The sequence below is a fragment of the Python bivittatus genome, unplaced genomic scaffold, assembly GCF_059951505.1.
Source record: "Python bivittatus isolate LINGU-HERP-01145 unplaced genomic scaffold, Pbiv_v1 ctg000200_np1212, whole genome shotgun sequence".
Taxonomy (NCBI): domain Eukaryota; kingdom Metazoa; phylum Chordata; class Lepidosauria; order Squamata; family Pythonidae; genus Python; species Python bivittatus.
This window is the reverse complement of record NW_028277040.1, coordinates 4,666,005-4,685,048: the sequence shown is the minus strand read 5'-3', so window position 1 is coordinate 4,685,048 and position 19,044 is coordinate 4,666,005. Positions and strand designations below refer to the sequence as shown.

General features: G+C 38.8%; 1 protein-coding gene across 3 annotated transcripts in view; it reads right to left on the bottom strand.

The window, feature by feature from the left end:
* The window catches only part of KLF7 (KLF transcription factor 7), a 92,031-nt gene extending 73,432 nt beyond the window's left edge, over positions 1-18,599 (bottom strand). For 2 of the 3 annotated variants that reach the window (XR_015795179.1, XM_088135609.1), the window contains exon 1: positions 17,892-18,596. Coding sequence is in view for 2 of the 3 variants with exons in the window: in XM_088135609.1 (XP_087991735.1) it covers positions 17,892-18,098 (207 nt within the window). In the remaining variant the exon portion in view is untranslated. Of the gene's footprint in view, positions 1-17,891 lie in introns of all 3 variants that reach the window. The other variant, XM_088135610.1, reaches the window with a different exon arrangement.
* Positions 18,600-19,044: the final 445 nt, after the last annotated feature.

The following is a 19,044-nucleotide window of genomic DNA, read 5'->3' as shown; positions in this document are numbered from 1 at the left end:
ATTGTCATCACAGCATTTTGCTTCCTAAAGATCGCTTCCCATCATATTATTAATTATAGCACATCTGATCATTAATATGCATGCTTGTTAACATAAGCATAAACCCCAATACAATGCTTGTATGAAAATTCAGAACATAAAGAAGTAGCAAAGGAAGAATAAGTGTGAAAATTACATATCCTTAACATTAAGCCAACAGCTTCACAAATCTTATGTAATGCAGATAATACAGATTTGTTAGCTTGAGTTTCGTCCTCATCATTCATCTTCAAAATGCAACACACCATTTTTTCCAACAAAACTTCACTTGCTGACTCTTCTCAACTTGCAACCTTACAACATGCAAACTAGCACAGAGACTAAAATCCTTATTTTAATGACATCACTGCTGCTGGTAACAAGTATTTAAGAAGAGTTGTGCACATCACAATGGGGGAGGAAGCATCCTTTAAAGACAAGAGACCAGCTTCATTTAAATCTCATGCCAAAGAATGTTTTATGAAAACCTAAGAAGGGAGTGCCACAACCAGTAAAATATTAATCTGTGTTGTTTAGTCAAGAACACTTTTTCTTCTAACTCATCCTCTAAAATCAGAATTCAGTAATACAACAATTCACCAGTGTAACAGATTCCAGCCTATAATGCATAGCAATACTGTATAGTGATAACCATGACATTTCAAAATGTATTTTAATAAGACTAGGTTTGCCAGATGTCCTTTCCTTGTAAGACAGGAAGAATATTGTTATGTATCAATAGTACATTAGTCAATCTCTGATTAGCTGACCCAGTTTACACATTTTACAAAAGCAAAACTCAATTATGCCAGGCTATGCCAATTTCAGTGCTATCCTGTTGTGAATATTCAAAATGATTTAGCTTCTGGGACAGAAGTGCTTCCAACTTGACTATGCTTCATGATAAAAGTGCTTATATCAGCCATTTAAAGCTCACCTCATTAAGTTCTTCTGGGCAAACACCGACCTCACGTAGCATAGCATATCTTTCATAAAAGCAGAACACCAATATTTAGAAAGGCTAAAAATCAAATGGATAGGAAATAATTGTTTTGTAATTATATTAAACTCTGACAGCCTGATGGCCTGAAGTTGTTGATGCTTTAAAACCTCTGGAAAAGTCAGTCTGTTTTTACAGGCAGATTTACAATGCCAGATGCATTCAAAAGATAATGCAGTTTAACCGCAACATTCTCAGTAAATGATCTTGCAAATCAAGGTGGAAATTAGTGAAATAAAAACTTCTACAATGTCACTTTGAAGGTAGAAACATGATTTCTGTGTCCAAGATGATACTGTTCACAAAGTTTGCAATTAGGAGCCACCAATTCTCATCTTTTCAGTTTTTAGGTTCCAGTGCAAGGCGCCTTGAGACGCCAATCAGTTAAAAGTAAGCAAGTGCTGCTGATTCTTTTAGGGCTGCCGATTTTCTCACAGGAACATCCTAATTCAAAGAAAGTAAATATCAAGAGCATCACCAAATGTATTAAAGGTAAAACCAATCTAGATAATTTACTGATGGCTGTCAAACCACATGGGACTAAATGTCTGTAAATGCGCTCTCACACCTTCTTAAAAAGGGCTCACCATATCAATTGCAAAGGACTCATGAAAGTATTTCCCTGTTATCTAGGCAACACAATAGCTACTAAAAAGCCACATTCCACACTAGCAACCACAGAATCACCACCCGCAGGTGCTCAAAATGCCAGGGTACTATTTATTTATGCATACGTGCTTTTATATGGCCATGCAACTCAAACAATGTGGGCAACATACAAAAGAAAAAATACAGTACCAAAGCAGATCTGTCCTTCTTCATTTATCAATTGATTAATCCTTTTTGATTCTCTCTCTTTTCTCAGTTTATAGGCTAGCCATCTACCTGGTTTATTTGCATCTTCAAAGTAATTCTGTTTAGCACTTCTAATTTTTTGTGCCAGTTCCTCCTTTTCCATTAATCCCATTTTATGTTTAATTAGATCCATTTTCGCTTTAATATCTTTTTTTTGCAGGGATTTCTGTAACTCTTCTTCCAATTTTTTATGATCATTCTCCAGTAGTTTAAAAGTCTTTTTCTGCGTTATGTTTCTTTTCCTTGTATAATCAATTATTAAACCTCTTGTATAAGCCTTCATTGTATCCCAAAGATTCTGTAATGATGTATCCTCTTTTTTATTTTCATTAAAAAAGAAGGTAAGTTCTTTCTCTATTTTTTGTTTGAAATCTTTTTCTTTTAGTATCCTATTATTTAAAGTCCATCTAAATCTCTTCCGTTGTCCTTTCCAAATAACTACCATTGGGTTGTGGTCGGCCCAAGTACTTGTTTGGCTCACCATATCAATTGCAAAGGACTCATGAAAGTATTTCCCTGTTATCTAGGCAACACAATAGCTACTAAAAAGCCACATTCCACACTAGCAACCACAGAATCACCACCCGCAGGTGCTCAAAATGCCAGGGTACTATTTATTTATGCATACGTGCTTTTATATGGCCATGCAACTCAAACAATGTGGGCAACATACAAAAGAAAAAATACAGAAATAATTAGTATAAGATAACGTAACACATTAAAACACAGAAAGCAATAAAATGGCAAACAGGACTGAAAACCCACTCATTGGGAACCCCAGTCAACCTGACCCAGAGCCCCAGTATGAATTGCCCTGTGCTGTCTGAGTCTTGTGTGCCTGGCCCTTACATCTCACACCTGAGACGCAGAGCCCTAACCACAGAGACAGCTTTAGTAAAGTATGAGCTGAGCTGCAGACAAGGAAAGCATAATCCAGTTCTCCTTCAGGATACGTGTCATTCTCAATCCAGAAAACAAGCACATTACATTAAATTAGCTACTGACCCTAAAATCCATTTATACCATGTCACTAGGAATTCCAATGTTTATTTCACTTCCAAATTATATGTAAGAATTCACTAGGTATTTTGCTTGTGATTAAACAATCGTGCCTGATACAGTATGGCCTTCAAAAAAAACATCCTGATACCAAGATTGTCTGCAAAATCTTGATTTAACAACAGCTATTTAGCAGGGAAATCTGAGATGTAACAACCAGCACTGCAGATAATCAAATGCAGAAGTCACAATGCTGCCTCTCTTAAGTGAGACATTTGTATTTCCTATATTCAGAGAAATATGCTTATTCTGAACTAGTAGAACACTTTGATCTGAGATTAAAACTATTACTATGGCATCTTGGAGGCTACAGCCTAATCCTAAATATAGAACTTTAAGAATTGGTGACCAAGTTTTACTTCCTTTCCTTTTCCATGCCGATCCCTTTTCTTACTTTCCTCACGTATTTTGAGATTGTAAAATCAGAATGCAGGGATTATACAGATCTTCCCTGAGAGCCTTTCCAGCTGAAGAGCACAATATAAAAGCTTCAGATAATAGCTAACTTCCTTACAAGTCCCATTTTACTCAAGTAGACTTACTTTTGAGTAAACATGAACTGAAACAGATCCACAGAACAAGCTTTAAATAGCCACTGAACCATCTATGTGAAGTAACAATTGCAAGCCATCAACCAGGCAGCACGCAGGATTCCACCCAGACACACTGCTCGAATCTCTCTCCTCTACCCTTTCCTTTTATGACACAATAACTAGCTATATCTGAAAGCAAACAAAAAGGTTTTGAGGCTAGTAACCCTGAAGCATCAGCACAATTGGTTAAACTATTAGACCCTAACCCATTAACTGTGGCAATGTGAATAAACCAACCATACTACATTTCCAAGTATGCACAACCTGTACATTTCAGACATTATCGTCTCATAGTAGCCCCATCTTAGGAAATGTCATATCTTCATGTTTCAACACCACTCACAGGAAAAGTTTACAAAGATCATTAAACAGTTTCAGCCACCTTTCCCAGCCCTGGAACGGACGCTTCCTTTGAACAGTTTTGCCCATAATTTGATCATTGTCTTGAAGCAAACTATAATTTAAAGGTATGCACCCAGCATTTAATTATTTGATTTTCAAATGCAGCTTTTCTTCTCTTTTTTAAAAAAAGAATTTACATCAGATTTTCATTACCAGATCAATCTGCTCAGTAACGTGCAAAATTTGTCCTAGGTGGCATTCCTCCAGGCTTCCATTAGACAGCATCACTTTTCTACCAGCTATATGTCAAAGACAAGCCAATATTTGAAGGGTGCTTTTTAATGCATCCAGGGTTTCTTTGCTATCTTTCTTCCCTTCCTGCCCTCAGCACGACAGTTTTTTCTGAGTAATGTACATTTTCCAGAATGATTATAACACTGAATGACAATAAACACGGAGGATTTCAAAGTATTATTTCAAAGTAATTCTTTGATTAAATTAAAATATTTCAGGATACGTCCTGGCTGGGTACCACAAAGGAACAGCCACCATGCAAGCATAGCTAACGCACAAACGATGTTGACGTAAGAACTCCTGATGAAAAAGTGCACAAGGAAACATGCGCAACACCGAGCCAACTACAGAAGAACAGGTTTCAAAGAGAGTCAGAAAGCCAAGCCACCAATAGGCAAGAGAAATGGCCTTGTCAGGGCTGCCAGATGTTCCAGGGGCCCAATTTCCATATTACTGAAATTGGTGACTAAGCTGCCATTGATTCTAACGCTTATGGACTGCATCCCATATACGTAGAATTGTCCCTAACTGCAGATTCTGCGCTGATGCATAGCAAGCAGCATACTTTTATTATGATTATAAAGCCAGGGAAACCCCATGGAGACAACAATTCACAATGAAGTGGACGTACACAACTATATTTACCACTGTATTCACTGTACTGAACACTAAATCCTTCTTGACAATTACATGAGTGAGATTCAGAATCATAAACAAACCTATACTTAAAGCTCATAAAGTATGTGCATTAGAACAGCTAGTCAACTGTGAATGACTGATGCTTGCAACCCAATCTTTCAGGCCTTGCAGTCCTTTTTGTAAAATATAAAACCTTTTAAAAAGGCATTTGACACTAAACTTTGTATCTTTGCTTTATACATCATTACAAGATTGTAATACCATGGTCAACATGGTCCTATGTGTACACATGCACATATCCACCCATGTTAAAGCAGCAATTAGAACACTGTTCTGTACTTAAACTTTTTTTAAAAAAGAATCCACCTAAAATCTGCTTTATATAAAGCAAAGCAAACTGCTAAATACATCAGGAACATGGCAACACCTGATTGCTTTTAAAAAATATTCCTGCTTTGCAAAGCTCTTGTTTCCACTCCTATTTCATAATTAAGACTGACCCTGAGCTGAATATATTTTCAGGATAACTGAAGAATCTTACAAGAGTCTCATGTGTTCCAGCTTCTTTTCTTCCAAATAAAGTGGCTGTTTAAATAAGATAGTTTAATCCAAAAATCACATTTACATATCTTTAATACAGATCAGTAGAAATATAGCAACATCAGGAAGTAATGCAGCCTGGGGGAGGGGAAACACAATTACTCAAATTGTGTCAAAAGATTGTGCTGGGGAGTCTTCCCTCCCCAGAGCATATTCACAGAAAACACACCCAGCTCAGTGGGGGGAAAGCATTTCATCTGTGACCAGATCAGCCATTCTTCTGATTCTTCAAGCTTATAAAGAAGAGGTGTGATACCACTTTCTCTGTATCACACATGATTCAACAGTTCTCACTAGCATCTTTTCATGAACCTATGAATAACAATCCAAGAGATAGCTCTTTATGCACCTGAACACTGAAAGGACAGACATCAGAGTGCAGTGTCCTCATTTTCTAGCATCTGAAAAGGTGATCTTCCATTATCATTTCTAGCACAGTCTCAGCTTAAGGCATTACCTATTTTATGGCTGAACCCAGTTCTTAAAGATTTCATGGAGTTTCATCCAAGCAAGGGTTCAATCCTGACCACAGTTTTAAACAGAGATAAGCAGTCCTAGGATGAAAGTGCCTTTCTCCAGTTGTTCATAAAAGCTTACTTCATCACCATGGTTCTGGAATTGACGGTGGAAACACTTCTAAGAAGGCAAGATATCTGAGCTCTCATTCTTCTCATTTTAGAAGTAATATATTTTTAACACAAATCTCCATTTAGTAATATGGGGCAACGTTCAATGGATCAAGATCAGCCCTCCCCAACCTAGAGCCCTCCAGATGTGAAAGACCATAGCTTCTAGCATCACCAGTCAACAGAGTTAATGTCCATGCTCAGTGGGATAATAGGTACTGTAGCCCCATACAGTCATAGAATATTCTATTGGGATTTGACAGACAGTTCAAAAACAAAAAAATCACAGCTGCAGGACTTCCTTTATTTGATAATAAAGAGGAGACAAGAGAGCAGGAAATTTTATCTCTCAGAATGATTTCCAGTAGCATAAACACAAAGGAAGCATGCTCAGGAAAGGGGTTGTTACTATAACACAGGCCTGTCACAACAGCCTGCATTGTAATCAGCGCTGAAGACGATAAGGGATTAGGCACAAGGTCTCTCACCACTGTGGCACAACTGCTCCTGTCCAACATCATTTGCTCTAGCAGCTTGTTTGATCAGAGCTGCCTACGTATGGCATTACAATTTATCTTACATTTTATTGCTGGCCAAGTGGCATTAACAACTTTATAGCCTCCCCTTTATGCTACATTTGGCTTCTGAGTTGGATTAATTTCTGCACATACTTGCACTCACACAATGCAAACTAAGTAATAGTGGTCTTCACTAAAAGATTTGCCAGCTGGATTCACGGTTGGAAAACAAACACCAGCACTGAACAAACCAAGATTTTGTATCTATGAATATCTTTTCAATTCTCCATGGTTTGGAGAGAACAAAGTGGTCACTAACCAGCACCACAGGGCTGCTAACACAATCCTGCATTTTTCAGGCAGTCATTAGCTTTCTGCCATATGGCTCCTAGATTACCTCTATAAAAAACTTACCCACTGAAGCAGTTTAATCAAAAATATTAAGAGATCTCTTTGTGCCCCAGAATGTACTCAACTCTTTGTTACATTTGGAATCAGGCCTAACTTCTATAGGGCTTTTATGAGAGTTTGGCCATCCTAAAGTCTATACTAAACTGATTTTCACAGAGGAATCTTTGGCTGCTCTAAATCTCCAAAATGGTTTTTATGCAGCTTGGAAAAAAGGCATTGAACATAAGACAACACAGCCTCTCACTTCAATATTTGATTTCACTAGAGCCTGAGGGAGCCCATCAGGAATTGAAACCTCATGTTTTTGATCCATCTTCATAGTGACCAGGGTACTACTATCCCCCTCTATTACAGAAGTGCCCTGGGTAGAGGCTTTTTATTCCAACAAATTGCCTAACAAACATTCTGAGCATATCACACTAAAGAGCTTTGGCAAAATTTAACTCCCCGACTCTCGTACTATCAGAGGGGAGCAGAAGCTTCAATCCAAGTTTGACGACGTTCTTGCCAACTCGGGAATATGGAGCCCATATTTTATTGCACTGCCTTTTTTATACAGCTTGGCATACAGACTTAATAGCCCCCCATTGTCAAATTGTTCTGGCTGGTTTGATGAGAAGAAAACTCACTTCTGGCTGATGTGTTTTCTGAAACATCCAACTATCCAAAGTAGCCAAGTGCTATTGCCATTAGGAGGCTAACAGTTTAGATTTTTCAACTATTATATAGCAGATATCTGAAATGCTTATTTTCCCATGCCATGGATAACATCAATCAGCAGCTACATTCCTAGTTTATCTATTTTTTCCTTTTTTTTGGTCTTTATTTCATTTTACCTGTTATTTTACTTTTCTGAATCCCCCCCCCACCTTGGAATGTGTAATTTCATTGTTATTTGGCCTTAAACCATAATGAAGTTGTTGTTATTAACCAAGCACTCATGCAGAGTGAGCGAAGCACAAAGGGAGTGAGCCAGAAAGACGGCATGTCCTCCATCTGAAATTCCCTCCTGCTTCAGGTAAAAGCTTTTAGCAGTGATGACAACTGCTGGGCAGGAGCTGTCCCACAATTTCAGGAATGCAAGCAGAGAAAGGTTGGAAGGGAATATAACCTTGTTTTATAATAAAAGGAACAAAGGTTATACTACAGGCATGTTCTATATTTAAGTGATGATCTAGAGAGCAAAAAAGAAGGTGCTACAACACTTCTCAATTTCTCAACCATCATTTTGGAGCCTGAGGTAAAGAATCACATTTTCATAATGTCAGAATGCTGAGGACTGAATGCTTGGGGAAAGTTGTTGGCTTTTTTAATTGGAAATCACGTATCATTCCTTCTATGGAAGAATGGCAAATTAAGCTTTAGGAGTATGCATCCATCTTAAGAATATCCTCATATTTGAAAAACAAGTTTGATAAAGAATTTAATTCAATTTGGAAACCATTTATGGATTATAATTCTACGTAAGTACTTGTACCACATCCAAAACTTGGGTTTCTCTTAATATGCTTCAATAAGTAAGCTTTTGATTTATCAGATAAATTCTTAGATTAGAGAAAAAATTTTATTTATTCTTCATTCTGACTTATGATTTTCATTATACTGGCTACTGTTGTTAATTATTGACTATCAGCCTGATTTTAATAATGTTATGAAGGTTTAAATTGATACAGGGTATTTTCCACCACTAATTTAATGTTACTTCAATTTTTATCTCATCCTGCTTGAAAATCTCTTCTATTTTCTTTTGCTTTTCTGTTTTTCTTACTGGTGCTTTAAACATATATGCATCCACTGCTCTGGCTGTCAGTATATTTCCAGGCCTGGGTAATATTTCTTTCAAAATTCAACAGAACTTGGGAACCACCTATATAGGGTACTGAGATACCTCTGTTTTTAAGACTGAGATTGAAGCCAACAAGAGACCGAGCCTTACAGGTGGCAGCCCCAAAACAGAGGTTCTTCTTTCCTCTTAATCTGCCCTCTGTCCTCTTTCTATTCAGGCATTCAGCTGAGCTTCAAATGCCTCCCTCTCCAAGGGGTTTTCTAACTAAAACCACAACAAGCTTACATGTTTTCAGGCAAATGGAAACACACTGATGGTCTAAAAGCCATTGCTCTAAAAAAACATGATGCATGATATAGGATATGAATGTTTTTATAGGCTACATGTAAAATATTTTAAACCTTTTTTTTTTAATCAGCACAGGTAAAAGGAAATATAGCAATAATATACAGACACTCATTTCTCAGATGAATTTATCTGAGAAAATAGCACATATTTAGCAGAAAGTGTAAATCAGATGGCTGGTTTACAACACTGGTAGAACCTCCACTTCTGAAGAGGCCTGCTCTGAGCATGAATAGATCTGATTTCTCAAGTAAAAAACTATACTTAATGTCTCAAGTAAAAAACTATACTGAACACCCATCTTTTGGGGAGGTGAGGGAACAGATCATGGTTCAAGGCAGGGATAGAACTTTTAACTGAACCCCCGAAACCCTCACTCTCACTTTCTGGAGTAATATGCAGATTAGAACAGTTATCCACAAATTTCAAATGTCTCCAGACTCTGGCTCAAAAATGCATACAAAAAGTACAGGGGAGAGAAAGAAAAAAGAGATAGAGTGCACAAACCATTTAAATGCTCATTTAAAAGTCAGATGAAAGATATTTTTGACTGAATGCACACAAAACTGAGAGACCAGAAACAGGGAGATCCTTCCCTACTTTGAAGAAGCTTGCAGGGAGAGATGCCCCTCTGGATCTCCCAGCACTAGTCAAAATTACAGCAAATCAGTTCTATCTGTACTGTACATGGCAGAGAAGTTTGCAATGCAGAAAAAAAATACATTAAAGTATCTGTAATTTAAAGATTTAGTGGACTACTTCTATTCTGCACCACCATTTGTGCTATTGTGACAGGAAGCTTTTTTACTTACTTAGCCATTCTTTCCCACACCCTGTACCACACAAATGGCTGTTCCTGGAAGTTGATTCTTCCTGGAAGCTATCCTACCAAGGCATGATGTACAATGAGCACTTAGAAATGTGTTTTGCTGTGACTGGAACTAAGATGAAATAGCAACATTCAAAGAGATGAGTTTCATTTATGGAGGAGCCAAGTATCCCATTATTCTAGAACAATGGGAGATTGCAGAGAGAAAGCAATGTCCTACAGTGTGATTTATTCCTTTCCAGCTGCAGTAGAACATTTTTGACAGACCAGCAAAACAGCCCCATCTGCCAAAGTAAGTCTGGGTAAAGGCTAACACCGTTCTACTGGATTAGTTGCATCACAGTTATACTTCCACAACACCAAGATTTCAGAATACTTCATAGGCACCATCATCCTTTTAGTAACACCGCTGAGGAGCAAAGAATACCTCCCAAAGTTTATAGTCAACACTCCAGACCATAAAGCCTAGCAGAACAAACTTATCCTAACGTGATAATCTGTGCAGACATCTACATCTCCAACCCTGCAAAGCCCTTTGCTATATTTTTCAGAGGTAGCCATAGCAGATAACTTTGGCTGATCTTAAGAAAAACTAAGAAGGGGAGGACTTGGTTATTATTTGAATGGGAGACCTCTAGAGAATCCCAAGGCTTTAGTCTAGATTGATAATTCCCCCCCCCCAAAAAATCTGTTGTCCAAGTAGTCATCAGTGGAGCTCAACGAAATGTTACCTCTTTAAGTATACTGCTACCACTCGTGTGATTCATAAGCCCAGCTTAAATAAAGAAGAATTCAGGCCCAAGAATTGCCCCTTTAGGGGAAGACAGACTTTTTTTCCCCAGAGCTTTCATTTTGTCAAGAAATAGGTAAGCACACAGAGCCAGCAATCTGCCTCAGGGGGAAGGACCATTTCATATGCTTGGCAAAAAGATTAAATTAACTCCAATACCTAATCAGAATACATATTAAAGAACCCAGCAGAGAGCAGTCGGGAAAGGGTCAGCTGCAGTTTAAAATAAAACATAGCATAGATTTTACTAAGGAAAACATATCAGACTTGACCAACTAGATTTATCCAGAACCTTAATCTTTGATTATTCTTCCCTGAGACTCTACAACAAGATCTTGCCTCTACTTTCTACCAACCCCTTGAAAGCAAGTGAATGAAGTACTTTCCAGGGAAGGAAATCCTGACCAAACAGCATCTTGGATGATCTGATCAGGTGGTCCAGGTTATTCTTACTGTTCATATTTTGCATCATGCTGAGTCATAGAAAAACACCCTGCTATGTCTGAACATGTCTGGGCATTTTCTTTGTTCAGTGGAAGAGGGGAGTCTCAATCCACTGCATAATGTTTATGCATGTTGTCTATACTTCAGCGTTCACTAATTGCTCCAGAGTCAGTGGACTGTTCCCTACAAGACATACCAGGAACAAGTCTGAAACTTGCCATTACAGGTTTTGAAGGATTAGATGTTTTGTGAAACTATAGGTTTTGGATTGATTAGGAAAAAATTACTATGCTGAGAGAAAGTTGAGAGAAGTAGAAGGGGAGGACAGGGGATAAAGTTGGTGAACAAGATCAGGCAGCTCACTAGAAGGTCCCTGGGAGAGCTACACATTATAACCAGAGACAGCACTAGATAGCAGGCATTTGTCCGTATAGTTGCTGGAGTTGGGCCCAACTCAATCACACTTAAGTATAGATTTTAGACAACTAGAACAAAGACTCTCTGTAGATCTCCTTCTCCTCTCCAAACTACACATGTGGAAAAAACCACATTTTATGAAAACTGAGTTATCCACATATAGTTTTGAGATGCACTGCGCAGGCTGTTTTTCTCCTAAAGAAATATCATCAAAATGAGGGAAACATGGTTGAGAGTATTTACAGTAGGTACTGCTTTTCTCAGGGCCAGCCTGGACAGGGCAATTCCATGTATGCAATTATCACAAAGAATGGGATTCCGACAGACTGGCAACTGAAGTATAGAGGACAACTGATGTCCCTCTTTTCCCTGCATCATCATTCCAATGGAAACACATTTGTGCACTAGGACTTTTCACTGATTAGATTGTCCTTTTCTTTTTTCCATATGTAGGCTACTCATCTGGCTTTACTTTCACCACTACCATGACTGATGGTCAGTCCAACCCCAATTCAAGGTAATACAACAGCCTAGCTGTTGGACTCAGCTTGCATTCACAAATACTGGTCAGGCTGAAAGTGTTTCCCCATCCCTTTATTTGAGAGTCTCACCAGCACAACGTCTGGAAAATCCCCTGGCTTCAAGACAACAATGATCAATGTGGTCACATAACTACCATGCTAGAGCTCCTTTCCCCCTACCTCAGTCAAGTATAAGAGGAAACAAAACTTGATTAATTAGACTGATATAATGATAAATAGGAGGAAAGAGACATTATAGTAGAAGTATAATTTACATATTATTGCTGCCAAGATGATTTCAGTAAATGGGAGCTCTAAGAACATCTACCAATGGGGGTTGGGGGAGACTCTAAATATGACAAAAAACATATTCTTCTTTCCAGAAATGACAAAATCTGGAGCTCCTTTGATTCTTTAAAAAAAGCAACTGTAGTTATACTCTACTTCAATGCTAGTCAGAATCTTCATTTCAGCATGTTCTCTATAATCTGAAGATAAAAAGAAAAATCAGCGTGCACTGGATGCTTTGCCAGATCAAAATCTAACAACTTTTTCATACATATAACAGGAATTTTCAGACATACCTGCTCCTCCCCATAAGGTAAAAAGTGTATTAAATTTTTCTAGATTTAACCATGTGTGCATATTATTGGGATCCATAACTGGCTTTGCATCCGCATTGTCATATTCATGCAGTGCATACTTGATAAAACATACAACATAAACAATTAAGCTGCTACAAGAAACACTATAGGCACCTGTAGTATACAGGCACATACTTGTCAATTCAACAATGTCTAAAGTGGTGTTGAGCATCCAATGAAATCTCAAACTATGAAAAGCTGCATCTATTTTATTCACTAGGCCAGGACAACTGCATTTAAAACTTTTTTAAAGCTCTTAATTATATGTAAGAGTTGCCTGAATTCTGTTGCCAAATGCTGTGCTAAATTCAGCAACTATTAAGGAAGCATTTGCAGTTAGCAAATGTATAGTTAATGAATCTGAATGTATTTTGTTTTGCTAAATTTCTTTTGTTTCTACACAGCCAGGTGAGAGGAAGAAGTTTGCTAACAGAACACAGAGTTTGCAAAGAAAATGCCTGAAGGTCAGGACCAATTCCTAGGAACACCAGTTTAAAAAGATCAGAAGTAGCAAGGAGTTGGCACTACCTGAAATGACTGGGCTGAATTCTTGCTGCACTACTGTTTGCCTCTCAACAAGTTGAACTGAAACAGGTTAAATTCCTATATATAATGTGAAGTTGTCTTCTAGCAGCTCTTAGTACACTTTTACCAAAGCATACCATGGTGGTCAAGCCATCTCCAAGAGTCTTTTCAAGATCCACAGACACAGAGTATAAGCAATGTCACAGTATGCAACAGAAAGTAATTTCTATCTGAACAATGCCCAGCGTCCATGAGAAGGGGGACAAAATTATGACTGAAAAATGTATATGAAAGCTATGCTTGTCAAAGAGACAGCATAACTAATATATGCTTGATTCTAAACATACATAGGCTCAATAAATGGTACTCTGAGCCTAACTATCTCATGGGGTCTTAAGTTCTGCCCTGAGTCCAGATGGTAAAGAAATGTAAATGGACAAGATATAAATTATTTCTTCCACCTCTCAAGCCATTACAAGCAATAACTCCAGATTCCAGTAATAAATTCCAACTTTTGCTTATGTATATTCTAAACCTGAACCCTGACTTTTCCAGTCATGTAGGACATAGCCATGCTGTGTGGTAAGCCTAAAGTAATGCAACAGATAGTTCCAAAAAAAAATTAAGCCCCTCCAGTCTATTAAATGTTTTTCTATGTAGGTTCATTTCAAATCCTAGAAGTCTCTCATCCAAATAGTAACATCTGGGTTGAATATTCTAGCCAGTGCATACCTCCCCTCCCTGCCCCACTTATGTCCCTGTTGAAAAAGCACACTAAAATTCTGCACAATACTATAAAACAACACCGGTAAGAGATGTATGAAAAGAGCTCCTTTCCAGATATCCAGAAATGATATGTGCATCAATATATTAAGGAAGAGGTTGAATTATTTGCCTTGGGCTATCAAGGACGTTTATGTCTATGGGAAGACTTGGACTTGAATCTGCCTAGCCAAGTCTAGATGCTATTCTACTATTGTACATACATGAGTTCTTAAGCATGAGGGGACACTGGCTATCACCAAAGCAGCTAAAATGGCACATACATCAAAAGAGTTAACTTGCTCACTTTAATGCTAAGAATGCTTTGCTCCATAAGGAGCCACACAGAGCATTTCTAGCCATCTGCCTATTAACACTGAAAACAAAAGATGCAAACATGCTACAATGGTACATGCCATATTTCTTTGACCTAAGAGCATTATGTGCACACCATCATCACCAATTTTTCTCCAAAAACTATGAGCTATGTAGGAACTCCGCCCCCCCCCCGTAACTTTCCATGCAGCTAATTCTCAGAAGCAAGGACTTAACAACTTCCTCTTCCTACAGCACCAAGGAAGAGGAAGGACAACAAACAGAATGAATGACAGCAATGTGTTTATTTAGCAACTGGCATGAGTTACTGCTGCAGTCAGTACAGTGGGTTTTCTGTTTATGACACTTGCCGACTACATGCAACTTTTCCTGTTGTGTATTCACCAAGCAGACACAAAACAGTAGACTAAGAGGCAGGCAGGCAGGCAGGCTACTAAAGAAACACCATGTTACTATATCAGTTTTCTACAGCTGTCACTCACACCAAAATACATTCGGGGCATAACAAAGCTAGAATCTTAACTTTTTTTTTAGAGTGTTCCACTGAAAGCAATGGGACCTATTTCCATATAATACTAGCAATGAAAGTTAAGGACTGTTAAATCCCACTGAGTCTAGTGGGAGAAGTTTGAGCAAGTAACTTAACTTTATCCCATAACTAAAATGCTCAGCTTGGTTGAAGTATGCCATTAGTACTTACATAATGCTCTTCCTTGGTACTCTCAAGGCATTTCAACATGATTAAAATCAGTAATCTTATAACATCTGTGTAAATAGGGGTTTCCTGATAGATCATTCTTATGATAAAGAATATTATGCTATTCTATCTTGAGAATTTCATTTGAGCAAGAAGCTCCAAATTGCTAAAGTCATCAGTGTAAGTGTTCTTCAACAGTGCTGTATCTTTACACTGTTTAGGAATTCAAAGGTAGAAGTGGACAGGATGGAGGCTGTAGAAATGGGAAAGAATTGTGTTTTGAAAAAATGTATCTAGAATCCATTGCCAGTGTTACTTACTCAACCTCTGGAGCAGCTTTCTCAAATGTTGCTGTGATCGGACAAAGGGGAAGGGAAAGCAAGAACTTTCTCTTCTTTCATTTTCAATGTCTCCCAGATGTTTTGCTAATATTTTGCTAGATGGCATTTCAATAAAACTGAATACATTTTTTTTTAAATGAGTAGAGTCTGAGATTCCTAGGGCTATTTTGCTGCTTCCCAAAGCTAGCAAACCAATTTTTAGAAGCAGATATTGGTTCCATGATAGTGCTTACTCAAATAACCTTATAATATTTGAAACATGGTTGTCTCTATAATCATAGGTGTATTTCCAGACATCACAATGTCTGGAGTAGAGTGAGAAAGCAAAATATATCCTTTGACAAAGTTAATTTAGTGTAAGTGAATCCATGCTCACTGTTTCATGACACTTTCCATTTACCCTCTTCCTTGTCCCATTTAAGCAGAATTTGAATGAAGGTTTGTACCCTTATGCTTGGAATCAGGTTCTATGGAATGCAGTTGGAATTTCTTCTGAGGAGACATGTATACATTTGGTATATTGGGGTGCTGTGGGATAATTTTTATTCATTTGCTTTTAAGATTTATAAGCCACCCACTGCCTGAACAGTCTGGGGTGGCCTACAAAGATACAAGAAAAACATTCATTAAAACAGTTCAAGTCTCAGCCACCTCACTAGGAGGCTTTAAGGGCAGATGTTACTATTCTTTCAGCTCCTCCCCCAAGACACACAATAGGAAGGTAAAACTGGTTATCTTACAGGGACTAGTTGTTAAAATATAGAGACAGTGTGCTCTAAACACTCCAACTGACTACATAAATGTTAAGTTTCCTGAATGTGACATGTTCGTACGGCAACTAAGATTTAACAAAAAGGTTCACATGGCTCCAAAGGCAAAAAATATTTTTTTTCAAAAAAATCCTTTCAACTTTGAACTCAGAGCAGAATGGTTTTATACTGAAATAAACAGGCAGCTTTCTTTCTCTATAGTAAAACCACCTCCCAAAATATAGCATACAAGATCAGCATTAGGCATGCTGGCTGTGTCAACAGATTATCTTGCCTAGAACGGTCTAGACTGCTATTAATATGCAACTGATGCAACAGCAAGACCACTGTTGGAAAGCAAATGGAAGAATTGTTAAGGCGAGAATTATTTGCTTCTCCAACTGGATCAGCTGCTTAAAGGAGAACCATAAAGAAAACCAGATGTGACTCATTAGCCAATGTGTGTAACAAGCAAACTGAACAGAGGCTTCTGCTTTTCACAACCAAGAAGACCTGAAGTGCTTCCACCATGTATTTTGCTAAAGAACTCCTTTCAAAAAGAAACTTGGGTCTAAATGTTACAGATTAAATTTTAGTGAGAGTGTTTAGCCATTCCAAAGCGGTAAGATCCAAGACATCTCAAAGACCTCTTCTAGAACTGAGCTAATCAATAATGTTTGGACCACAAGAGAATAAAATCCAGCAAGTCACTCTCTTGTTCACCCTGTATCAGCCATGGGCATGGAAGTTACATGAACAGCCAGCCACATGCTGCTGTTTTACATAGCCCTTGTCTTGTAAACTCCACAGGCCAGGGTTCACCTGCCCCTCACTCCCTCTCTGAAGACAGGAGTTTTCAAAATACAACAAATCATTAATCAAGCCCAGGCATAAAACTCACACTACTACCTGAGATGTTATCTTGCCCTAACAAGGAGTCTCTTGGAAGAGCTATCCTCTCCAGCTACAGTTCCTCTCCACAGCTGAGAGTTTGATTGCTAATCATTCCCTCTCCTCATCTTGATAGTTGGGCTAATCAAAGATTTCATGAAAGTCTCTGAGATCTCTCTAGACTCCCATCTCTCCTGACAGTATCGTCTACCAGCGCAATTTTAACCTCATTACCCAATTTCCGTTTTTGGTAGTATTTCTTAACTCCTCTGGTGTCTAAGCTCTCTGTTGAATGTGCAGAAATAAGCTTGAGTGACATTGTTTTAAACCAATATTGGTCATGCAAGTTTTAAAAAATAAATAAAAATTAACAAGTAGAAACTCAGATTATTTTTATTACAGCATGTTCCTGCAGACAAGTCACTTTCAGCAAAAACTGGCTTGCACTGATACACCAATTACTTTGAAAAAGAGGGGAAAATACATTATTCCATTTCTACCAGTTGTCAGTTGTCAACACGGTTTAAAAGTGATCACTCCTTATTCACAAAGGAAATGGGGGGGAGGGAAATAGTTTCTTTCTTTTAAAAATGTACCCAGAGCATAATATTAAAAGACCTCAAAATAACTTCCACCAGACCTCAGATGTTCCGATTCATTATTATTCTTTTGATCTTGGATTTAACGCAAGCAGCTTTCAACTACATTGCTTTGTTAATGACAATGTGACAGTGTAGCTTATTTTAAAAGAAGGGGGGAAACCAAGATGAGAGAAAATGAGAAATAAAAGCATAAGAGAGGCTTTGATTCATCAATGCCAGCATTTAAGAGATTTACAGGAGTAAGGTAAATGGTTCACCTGCTGCCAGTTCTCCTCCAAGGATGGCAAAGCTGAGAAGTACCCGGTGTCGTGGACAAGCTGCAGTTCCTGGAATATACTATAACTAGCCAACACATCCATGTTGTTGCTGCTGCTGCTGCTGCTGCTGAGCAAAAAAACAAACCACAACCTTTTCCTTTTAGATTTGTGTTTGAAATTTCGTGATGGGGTTTTAGTTCTGTTCATTAAAAAGAAGGGGGGAAAAGACTCTTAGGCGTAATCAATCCAGATGTCCTTTTTCTCTCGTTTTGCTTTTGTTTGAGACAGAGAATATTTGTAGTCACACTTTCAAAGAGATAGGAGAAAAAAAAAATCAAGGCAGGAACAAGAGTGGAGGAAGGAAGGAAAAAAAGGGAAAAGAGCCCCATCAACAACCCAGTAAGAAAGGAAAAATGCACCCAAACATGTACAGTGCGAGCCGTCAGCCAGGCAACCAAGGGGGGAACTTCTCCACTTGTAGTAAAAAGCAATTGCCTTTCAAGGGCTCTGTTGCTGACTCCAGCGCTTGGACCAGGAAAGGGGGGGAATGCAAACTCACTGACACGAGACTGCCATCTATTTCTGCATTGCTGCTCGCTGCTGAATGCAATCTTTGCTCTTTATTGGGGGGGGCTCCATTTTCTCTGGCGCGCGCGCTCCCCAGGCGCGCTCCCACTCTCCCCCCTCCCCCGCCCAGTCCCTTCTCCGCGCAGCCGTGGGCTCTTCAGAGGAAACCGTCCATTAAGGCAGCGCGTGACCATGTAAGGTAAACAGGGGGTGGGCAGAAAGGGCCGCTCATGAAGTCACTGACGCCCAATCGAAGCCTTAACGGAGGAAGAGGGGACGGGCCACAGCACGGAAGAGCCGCAGGGATTGGAGGAGCGTTTCATCCGACTGCCGCCTTATAAGGCAGTGTAAGGGGAGCTATTTTTAGAGAACTATATAAGCGGGCAGGGCTCGGTGCTGCGCGCCGAGGCTTGGGAGAGGGCGTGATGGAGAGGGCTAGATGGCGCGGTAGCAGAGCTCTGGTACATGCAAATTTCCAGGGGATGTCTTTGCAGTGCAGCGAGCCAGCCTTTTGCATGACAAGGAGAATAAACGGCCGCAAGCTGGAGAATGGGGATAAAGCAGGACACCTGGCCCGCAAGGAGGG